Raw genomic sequence first — 11,462 nt, forward strand, 5'->3', positions numbered from 1 at the left:
CGTCCCAAATGCCGTAGCATGGAATATGGCATTATATTGACTGCCGCTCCCGTGTCAACCAACATCCTGCCGACAGGCTGCCCATTGATATAACCTTTCAGGTATAGGGCCTTCATATGTTTGTAGCCCTTCTCTCGTGGCTTTTCAAAGATGACTGGCCGTGGACCGCAGTCAAACTGGGCTATCGGCACTTCTTCAATTCCTGGCGGACGGAACTCCGACGGGAGTATGAACACCATGTTTGTGCCAGCCGATGTACCCCACATCGGCTTTTGCTTGCTTGGGGCGCCACACTTTCTTCTGTGGACGACTCTCCTCGTCCAAAGTTTGCTGAATCTTCACGGCCAGATCGGGCCGCGCTTTCCTCAACGTGTGCAGGTATTGCGCCTCGGCTTGCTCCAAGCTACGTAGCCGCTGAACCCTACGCTTCTGAGAGTGGCTGAGTCCATCAGGACACCACCTTGGCCGGTGATATCTGTCCTCTTCTTCATCTTCTGACTCCTCAAAGTCTTCATCTTGAGATGACTCAGCTCGCTTGTTCTATGGTGGGAGAGGCCCTAGACACTTGAAAACTGAAACTTCTCCTGCGTCTCTCTTCTGCCGTCTACACTCCGGGCAGTTGTCGATTGTGGGCAATCGGCTCATTCCTGAGTCCCAGCAGTGCTTAAAGAAAGGACAGTCCCAGTGTCTATCCATGTCCTCCTGCTCCCTTGACCTCCCCTTAGAGCGGTGTTCATGTCCTTCGTCATCTCTATCATACCGACGATGTCTTCTATTGTCTACGTCAGACCGATGGTATCTCTCGTCATCTCTGTCGTACTGGCGACGTCGGTCATACTGATGCTCATATTTGTTAAGGAGATGCGTGGAGAGTGGTCGTTGATATCGCACGCTTCTCACTTGTTCCTCGGTGAGGTAACGCCTGTCATCGTATCGGGGCCCATCGCGTGGGTCGGCCTCCTCTTTTTCCTTGCCGCGGGAGTGACTGCTTTCTTCTTTATCCTTGCCATGGGGGCGTACAGGCCCTGCCATGTTAACATCGAACGAGAAATCTAGCCGACACCTCGCGGATTGATTGGGTTCCACCATGTTGACGCCAGGAAACGGCTGTGTGTCCACTTTCATGGCGAACTGTCCAAAGAGCAATCGGCCTTGTTCTATCGCCGCTTGGATCTGCTGACGAAACCCCTTGCAGTCATTGGTGGTATGGGTGAACGAGTGATGCCACTTGCAGTACGGCCAGGGCCTAAAAAAGAAAATCACTAGAGGATTGGAGCTCTAATATGCAAGGAGAAGTTTCTTTCCATGCTGGAGATCAGTGTTGGAACCCCAGTCTTCCGCGAAGATGCCCTTCATAAAACCAATGCTAACTCGTTGAGCAGATCAATCATGATAGATGTTTGAGTAAATGAACCAGCATAGGATCTACTTTTGGTGGAATGATGGGCAGGAGTTCACCAATCATCAACCCGGAAGGCTCTTTGGTACAACGAAGCATTAACACTCTTGAAAGTGATAAAGAATGCATGAGCACAAAGGTATGTATCACTTCCATCTTTCTAATTCATGTTTCGAAATGTCATGATGATGAAAGGACATACAGTTTCTATGAATCTAAGGACTGAACGAAAAAGACAACTAAAGAATATAGTTTTTTTTGTCAGGGCTACATATAAACATGTAGTGTTTGCTCCTGCCAACCTAATTTTGAAGCAATGCAAATTCTCGGCTATAGTTCCTCGCGTCATTGTCTCTTTTTTTGTTGCGCAGGTGCTGCTCATTAAGTTGTGATATATAATGATTGTAATGGAAGCAAGTTGGTCATTCCGTACTGTTTTGCTTAGTGCACATGACATAAACTTATTCAGATCATGGACTTACGGGCAAAATGTGTGAAGCCGATCAATGTATGTGTTTTTATACGTGTGATGTCTACTACCCTGCACACATCTAGGGTGTTGAGTCCCTAAATAACGACTTTTTATGCCTATTTCCCGATAACTCCGATATCAATGTGCAATGCCCCGCTACTATTCAGTTCAGCTAACAGATTCAACAATGGGGAAATCTTAACACAAGTAATTTAGTTACATCTCAAAGAATATTAGGTCATGGAGCATAGTAAACGAACATGAGTTTTTTCTTGGCTGTCAAAATGATATTGAGTTTAAAATGCTTCTCCTAAAGTTATGTTTCTTGTTTCCTTGATGTGTATTTGCAGTTATGGCTTTCATTTTCATGATGCAAATACACACATGATTAATGGTCCACCCATTCTCCAGTCAGTAGTCAAGCACAAATTTGTAGTCGCGTGTGATCCGTATCTTTGAAGATAGCATTCCCCATCCTTACTTTTGAGTGGTTCCTAATTAATCCTAGATTGTAACTATTGTTTTCGATAGGAATCGTAGTCCGAAAGTGCAGATTGGCTGTGATGTAAAGCTATACGTGGTGAATCAGGTGTGAAAACCCGTGTATCACATACCAGCAAAGCATCACCGATTATGTCTAGTGCATATAATCGGTGGACAATGAAAACACTTTTCATCACAAGTCGTACTGTAAGTACTCGCATTACAGGCATACAGTCTTACTCTGTTTTAGCTAAGGTTCCTCCGGAGCTAACGGGGATACTTACCGGAGGGGTGGACACATAGCTAATTACATGGTAGCTAGGCGATGGGGTGAATAAAATATTTTCCCATTCAAAGATATTGTTGTGTTACAGCCCAGGTAGCTATCAGCCTAATGGCGCTCCGCTTTATTGGTTTGAGCATCATAGCTGAAACTCTTTTAGTAGCTGCAAGAAAGACAATGTAATTAACAAAACTTCCATGGAGTATGATGCATTATCTATTTATTAAATTTAATGGAGGATTTACCTGGTTGTGTTCTACTCTATTCAGGCGGAAACAGTTCTTTGGTGCCCTGTGCTTTTTTTCTTCACATGCCTCTCTCGGTTTTAGTTACTAATAGGTCAGGTATATAAATATGTCACGTTCTATTTCTCAAGTAATTTTTAGAATTTAATTTTTTTTTTTGAATTCTATCAAGATTTTTTGAGAGAGATGCACAAGGTCATGGAGCCAAGGAACTGTGCCCTTTCTGCTAGAGAAAGGTGTGTGGGTTGTGGACTCGTGTTCTATTTTCTTACCATATTACCATATGATATGTCCTTTTCACTAAACATGTTGATCATTATATTGTTATCCTAACTTTATACACTCAAACCGAATGTATTTCAGTTTTGTGACATATGCAGAATTTTAAAACAATTTGGCTCCAACATGTTGGCCACCCCGCCGCAAACCATGTTAGTTCTTTATGGCCTGGTTAGGTTTTGCTTGAATGTTCTTCAGACATGCAATTATTGTCTGAAGCATGAAATTGAGTAGAAAATTGCATGTTTGACACTCTATGCAACACTGCGAGGTGCCTCTCTCCCTCTTTCACGAATGATGGTTAGCTTGCACTCCTCGGTCCTTGCTCCTTCTTTTGGTTCGGACATTCGGATATTTCCGAACCTTCTCTCGTCGCTAGTAAGGCAATGGGGTTAAAGTGTCATAGGAGTGCTTGCCACTTCTTTGCATTGGTTGGTCACATTGTTTCCACAACTTCCGGCGAACATACGTTAACCCAAATTGAATCATCAGATCGAGTAATATGCATAGTCCTACGCAAATTTGTTTAGCAGAAAATAATTAAGGTTAATATGGTGATAAACTACTAGAACTAGAATGTTAAGGCATAGAAAGAACTGAACTTTTCTGTATAAGGCTTTCTATCATTGTTATGGAAATTTAATATGTCTACAAATTCAATAGCTTCAATATAATTTGGAAAGGATAAAAAAGTGGAAGAGGAGGTGTCATCTATACATTAGTTAAAGAAAGTAAAGTGCTGCAATCGATAACTTTTTCCTGTGCCTAACCTTTATTCATTTCGACCATTCTCCCCTCTTATTGTCTAGGTTATGCTTGCAGTAAAGCGAAACTTTAGTATACATAACAGATGATGGTTATGTATGCTTGAGAGTTTGTGTTGACACAGCCTTAGTGCATATTTCTATTGGTTTGGATGTTCTCACATACTTGTGTTTTTTCTTATCTTGCCTCTATTGACACACTTCAGAGACAAATAACTTTAACATTTGTAGTATGAACAAAATTCATTTTGTGCTCTGGTCCATCCAACACATATATTGTAGGTCTAGGTTCTGTTCCCTGAATAATTTTTTCCCACAACAAATAAAGTGATGGTCTTTGCTATATGTCATCATATTTGTTTGCATATGCATAGTATATATATTTTTACGATGCTACTCATTTGTTTGCCTACCACCTGCTGCTGAATTATTAAATCACTCGATTGTTTTTTTGTTCTCTTTTCAAAATTATACCTAGAATTAAAGATGAATGCATTTAGACCTGGGAAGTTATGGTTGCTTATTTAGCTAGCAGAAGTTGTATTTGTTAACCACTTAGTTTAGGACAAACATACTATCTACAAGGCACACTATGTTTGTTTATGTATCTATGTGTAACACTATAGGATTTTAAAGAATTTCAACGACGATCATGACAGGCTGCGTTCTATAGGCTTGTGCGGCAAGCCGCGGTTTTTGTAGTTTGGTTGTATGTATGAAGTAGGTTCAAGCTGCAACAGTCACCGTGTGTTGTTTCGTGCTTCCTTCGAAACGACGCAAATCATGTGTGTTCTTCAATTACTGCTTTCTCAAAACAAAATTTCATGTATTGTTAATACGACGTTTGCTGAATCATTTAACAATGTGAAAGTTGCGAAAGGCCCATCAAGAGGCTCCATCTGAGTATTCATGTTCACCAAGGAGCACAAGTTGGGGAGGAAAAAGGAGACACAACTATCCATCAGCGATGGCAGGGCAGTGCAGGGTCGAGTTGGAGGCAAACATCAAGAAGTATATAAGCAGGTGACAGTCGCTGGAGCATACCATACAACGGAGAATTACCACAAGAACTTGAGTTAGAGACCTTGAAGCAAACTAGGTAAATGTTCTCTGAATAAAAGTATTAATCTGCTTGTTTCGTATTGTATCCGATGTGTGGGTGAATCAAACTAGGTAAATGTTCTCTGAATAAAAGCAGTAATCTGCTTGTTTCGATGTGTGGGTGAGAGAAAAGAGAGCAGATTTTTAATGGGAATGGAAAATTATTTGCCCATGTTCTATTTTCCTTATGTATTCAAAGGATATCTTCGTTATTTATCAGTTTTCATATATGTATGCTCGGATAACGCAAAGTATTCAGTCGAGTCTTATCGCAAACAGGAAAGGTTCTGTTGATGCTATTTGGTGTCATGGATGTCTTCATCTCATATTTATATTTACGAGAAAACCACGAGTTTCTCAGATTTTGTGACCATGTAGATATTATCTTGGAAGGAATTCTTAAAGAAAATAATATTTTTTCACTTGATTTTTATCTTCTTACAAACTGTAAATTTGTGCGAATTTCACGGGATCGTGCGCCAAGGCGCACATTTAAATCTAGTATATATTGAGGACACCCTTTACCAACATTACAAGCAGCGTCTTGGCATGTTATGGAGAGACAATTCAGATTGGATATGGATTATATCGGCATGAATCACTATGATCTTGTCAATATAGAAACTGAGTTCTCCGGGAAGAAATATGGGAAGCCATTAGGAACTCACCCAAGGAGAAAGCCCGGCCGGGTCCTGATGGATATATCATGGCGTTTTAGGACAAGAATTTTGTGCACATGGGAGTCAGTGCTCCCTTCACTTTTGGATTTTTGAAAATTTCAGATTCTCATATTTCTCTACTTTCAAGAATTATGACATTAAATATGTAGATAAATGTGTATACGAGGATTGGAACCAAAAAAGTCTCGTCAAAAAATACGTTATATTTTTGGAGATGAAAAAAGACAAATTTCTGACAGTACACTGACAAAATATACGTACTATTGTACTACTATTTATAGTCAGAAATTTGTTTTTTTTGTATTTTCGAAAATACAAAGTATTTTTTAATGGGACTTTTTTGACTACACTCCTCGTGTCTAAATCTATCTACATATTTAATGCCATAATTTTTGAAAACATAAAAGAACGAGGTTTTGAAAATTTTCAGAAATCCAAAAGTCCAAGGAGCACTTGTGCTCGTGTGCACATGGTACTTTCCGGGCGTTTTATCACAAATTAGCACATGTTGACTTTATTTCAGTGCAACTCTTATTTTTTAATCTAGAGATACATCATACTAGTATACTACCTCTGTTCACGTTGAACGACGCGAGGAATGTACATGCATAAGCTATTTTCTGTGCACAACTGGCGTCGATTTAAACGGAAAACGGAGGGAGTACGTTCAATAAAATTTTGAGCCCATAGGAACTTTCCGGGGCAAGGACACTCTGTCATACCGGATGATTTCTATTTCTTGCACTGAGGAAGGGGAGCGCCGCAGAGGCACTTGTTGTGCTGGAAGTTGTAGAGATCAAAGGTCGCCATCCTCCCGCCGGTGGGCAGCACGCCGCAGAGCCGGTTGTAGCTGACGTTGAAGAACTGCAGGTTGGTCAGGCTCGCCACCTGCGCCGGGACGCCGCCACTGATGGCATTGTGGCTGACGTCGACGAAGTCGAGCTGCTCCGGGAACACCACGGCCGACAGGTCAAACTCGAAGGCGTTGCGAGACAGGTCGACGTACTGCAGTTCCTTCCCCCGGCCGCAGAGGCCCGACGCGTCGCCGGCCAGGGCGTTGCGCGACAGGTCGAGGTGCGCGAAGTTCACAGCGGCGAACTCGGCCGGGATGGGGCCCGTTGTTAGGAATAATCACGACAGACACCGGAACGGTGTCGTGCTCATAGGTAGTTCTGCAGAGTAGGACTTGGATACGCTGTGTGTCCTAGTCCATGTAGTATACGAGCAGTAGTTCGACTCGTGCTGGTGGTTGTTTGCCTACTATATATTCTCATGTAATAGCTAGGTTTGTAACACACCGTGAGTTGAATAGAAAAGTTAACCAAGGACCGATATGGCCCTTTGGCAATCCAATCAGTTTTGCGTACGTGAGTTGTGAGTAGTGCTAGCTGATCTAAAGATTGATCAGTTCGTTTGCTTACTATACGTGTGCATCCCGACGGATTGTGGTTCGGTACGTGCGTGTCTCGCCGGAAATCGCTTCGTCGTCTACGTCGGAAAGTACTCGACGTACAGGGGCTGTGTTTGGTAACAGAACGGCGAAAGTACTGCCGGGTCTGGGCCAACACCCGTGAGGTTGTTGTGCGACAGCCAGAGGTAGACCTGGTCCGCCGACTTGCTGAGGAGCATCGGGACGGCGCCGGCGAGGCGGTTGCGGCTGAGGTTGATGCCGGACAGGTTTGGGATGGTCCCTAGCGACGCCGGGATGGCGCCGGCGAGCGAGTTGAAGGAGAGGTCGAGGAAGGTGAGCTTCTTGAGCGCGCCCAGGAAGGACGGCACGGGGCCCGACACGGCGGTCCAGGAGATGGTGAGGCTGGAGAGGTTGGAGAGCTTGGCGATGGCCGGCGGAATGGGGCCCGACAGCGCCGGGAGGTGGTGCAGCACGAGGTTCTGCAGGTGGGGGAGGCCGGCGAGGGCGCTGGGGATGGTGCCCGTGAGGTTGGCGTCCTGGAAGACGGCGAGGCCGACGACGCGGCCGGTGAAGAGGTCGCAGGTCACGTCGTACCAGTCGCAGCAGGGGTTGTCGGGCGTCCACGACGCGAAGTGGTAGGGCTCTCCGAGGGCGGCCTTGATGGCGAGCAGCGCCGACTTGTCCCCCGGGTGGCAGTCCTTGTGCGTAGGGTCGGGAGAGGGCTCGGCGTTGGCCGCGCCGGCGATGAGGACGACGAGAAAAGCGCACACTCTCATCATCCTGTGGGCTTTGATGTCAGTCAACTCCGGTGTGCTGCGTCTCCCGACTCCATCCCCATGTATATATGCAGTAATGAATTAATGCACTTGGGCCTACTAAGCGTTGAAGCTATTGGAATGGTATCTAACTAGTCAGAGAAGAGGTGAAGACCAACCTTGGATCCAGACGACCTGAGAAGGATAAGATGCATGATACAGCTACATGCCGATATCTGTTTGGCGAATTGGCACCGACTGGACGACTGGTCCTGTATTTGCTGACCAGCACATATGGATTCATCGAAACGGCAGATCCACCCGACATGCCGTTATTAGCGACCGGAACGTCGTCATCAACAAGAAAACAACTCTGCCCCCATTCATGCATTTACTTTCACTAGCACAAATACCCGTGCGTTGCATCAGAAGAAAAAAAAGACAACGCTAATAATCTTGAAGGATAAAAATATCCTAGCCTCCGAGTCCCCGCCGGCAGATCTAATCACTCACAACTTGGGCAGATCTTTTTTTTTTTTTGAAAAGGAATAATATACTATTAGGCAAGCAAACCGCCTCATTAAAACCCTTCCAGTCCCCTTCGATACCCCGGAAGGAAAAGAGTGCGTGTGAAACTTGCTGCCGGAACCACAAGTACAGTTACAAGTTTGTGAACAGGTTCACATCCCTAAAAACAAAGGGTAAAATAAAATCCAGTGGATCATCCATCCAACTAAGAATCTCCTAAGAGCTAAAAGCAAACCGAGCTAACTCATGGGTCGATCACTTCGTTAGCCTCCCCGTTATAATGCATAAACTGGATATCCATTATTTCACTTGCCTTCTGAAAACAGTCCGCTAGGATAGCCGTGTAAGGACCATTAATTTCCATCTCTCCAGTACAAGCTAGGATCAATTCAAGAGAATCAGATTCAATTATACATGAAGAACACCCAAATTTATCCAAAAACTCCAAACCTTTCAGCATAGCATATGCTTCCGCAGTCGTTGCACATAAGAGATTCTCAAGGGGACACGCCATACCCCCCAAAACCTCACCCTTCTCATTTCCAAGCATTACACCCGCCGATCCCGAACCAGTCATCACATAGGAGGCATCAATATTTAACTTGAACTTTAATTTAGGAGGTTTCTTCCAGATTATTTCTTTAGCAACATATGTACTCATTGCAGTTTCATAATTTTCCGTTATTGCATTGATCGCAAACGCAGTATTTTTCGGCGGACTAACAGTCTCACAACTGGGGCAGATCTAATCACTCACAACTGTCATATTGACTTCTATGTCCTGTTTTGCCTCCAAAACCCCACATCAGATAAAATAAACTTGTACCACAAGCATATTAGCTAGCTGAAGAAACTTTGTAATTTAATCGGTGCATAATAACATCAAGGATACGGTCTGCAGGGTAAAAGGTAAATTTAAATAATTGATCTAATAGAGCGTACCCACTTCGTTGACAATTTCTCTGTGTAGAATAATTCATGAAAAATCTATCTGCAGCTAAGCGTTGTACATGTTTTGAGCAAAACAAAACTTTGTATGCTCTAACCACACACATAAATCAAATTAATCCGTGCTCCGGCATCTGCAGCGATGGGCAATGGGAAGTTGTGTGTTTCGCGAACAATGTGAGAGCATATCTGAGAGATCAAATCAGTCAAGGCAACATATGGAAGAGAATTGAATTAAATATTCGCTGGGCCAGCTCACCTCCACCTCAGTAAGTGCCTGCAGATTATCCACCTACAAAGTATGCAGGGCACAAAATTCAACCAAAAGCAGCAGATTTTACATACGTAGATCGCAATAACAATTCAGTTTAGATTTAGAGGCAGAAGGGGATTAAGCCACCACACTGCCCGCCGTGGCGCCGGCAGGGACGAACCTCTCGTTCCTCATCTGCGCCTACTTCATCTTGCAGCACTGAAAAGACACTAAGCAGGAATTCACTCGTGAAGGCCCGGATGGGGTGTCGATGTTGTGAGAGACGCTCATGCTGCCGTCGCAGCGGCGTCGCGCCGGATGTAGCAACATCAGGCGTCTTGTCTCGTGTGGCACCAGGCGTGAGATGCAAAGATGCTTTTGTGTCGGATGGCCGAGTAGATGGCCGCAGCCCGCAGCTGCCGGGGCGTTTTGGGTTCCGGACTGGAGCACACGCCGACGCACCTCCGCACCAACGCGCTGCGCGAGGTAGCCGGACGGGGGTTCGGCCGTCGTCAGCGTCGACGATGCCGCCTCTTACGGCGCCAAATCCGCCGGCAAGAGACGCTTCGTGACGGTCATCTCCAACGGAGGCATCAGCAGATGCGGGAAGGCCAGAGCGCGATCAAGATGCGCCAGCGGCGCCCACCGAGACGAAGAAACCCTAACAAAAGTTGATTGATTTCTGCTGATCGAGCTCATGGATCGGAGTATATATATGAGCGCGAGCATTCGTACGTGGGCTCATGTAAATGCTTTAAGCTTCCAGCGATGAACCGTAGGCTGGCAATATCAAGTGTTGTTGGGCCGATGGGCCACGCGACGCCACGAAGGAGACCGACCAAGTAGGGGAATCGAATCAACCAGCGATGAATCATTGGAACGAACCACGCGCTGTATTCACTTGTCGGTGGCATTTGCCGTAATTTTGACCGAAAATTATGGGCAATTCAAAAACGGATGAAATTTATGGGGAGAAACCTTACTTTCTTTATTAGTAGGTAAAGATAAAGATATGTGACAGGGAAAGTCTCCAGCAGGATGCTTACTAAAACTGTGAATTTTGCAGTGGTAGAACCTTGTTGGTTCAACGATTCTAGCCAGTGGGTCACTCAGACATACTAGCTCCATGTCCAATTTTCCATACACTACGGGAACCCGTCGAGGGGCCGACGGCCAGAATCTGTGCCGACGGCCGCCGTCGGCACAGCCTGCCTCGCCGTCAGCCCAGTAAAGTGGTCATCGGCACAGCTTGGCCGTCGGCACAGCACTTCCAGGGCCGAAGGCCGCCGTCGGCACAGTTCAGCCGTCGGCACACACCCCGTCTGTGCCGACGGCACGCAACCTAGCCGTCGGCACATGGGCAGATGGTAGGGCCACCGACAGCCACCGACAACGGTGTCAGCAGGTGGTAAACGGCGTCAAACTGTGCCGACGGCCAGGCCGTCGGCACAGTTTCCCTCTATGTGGGCCGACGGCCAGGCCGTCGGCACAGCTTCCCGCCAATTTTTCGTCCAACATTCCCGCCATTTTTCCCCGCTCCTTCCCTCCCGCCCTTTTTTCCCCGCCATTCTTCTCGCGCCCATTTTCTCCCGCCGTTTCAGCCGTCATCGTCCTATATATAGCCATGTCTTCTCCACTAACATCACCAGCAACATTTCTCTCCTCATCAACTCTCTCATCCAAAAACACCATAGAATCCTCTGAGCTCAGCTGCCGTCGAGATGGCTCCTCGTCGCCCTAGCAACACGAGCTTCATCGGTATTCGCCAGCGGGCTGCGGGCGATTTCGCGTCTGAAATCACCGCCGGTGGTGTGCGTGTGTGGCTCGGCACCTTCTACACGAAGGAGGCTGCTGCCCGCGC

At 45.9% G+C, this 11,462-nt stretch overlaps 1 protein-coding gene across 1 annotated transcript; it reads right to left on the reverse strand.

Annotated features, from left to right (window-relative positions):
• Window positions 1-6,213: 6,213 nt before the first annotated feature.
• Window positions 6,214-7,896, reverse strand: LOC124696292 (polygalacturonase inhibitor-like). Its single transcript, XM_047229031.1, has 2 exons — window positions 7,280-7,896; window positions 6,214-6,826 (listed from the first exon to the last, which is right to left on the reverse strand). The coding sequence occupies exons 1-2, from the start codon at window positions 7,894-7,896 to the stop codon at window positions 6,439-6,441; spliced, it is 1,005 nt and encodes a 334-aa protein (XP_047084987.1). The 3' UTR covers window positions 6,214-6,438.
• Window positions 7,897-11,462: the final 3,566 nt, after the last annotated feature.

The sequence above is a fragment of the Lolium rigidum genome, chromosome 3 (genome assembly GCF_022539505.1).
Source record: "Lolium rigidum isolate FL_2022 chromosome 3, APGP_CSIRO_Lrig_0.1, whole genome shotgun sequence".
NCBI classification, from domain to species: Eukaryota; Viridiplantae; Streptophyta; class Magnoliopsida; order Poales; family Poaceae; genus Lolium; species Lolium rigidum.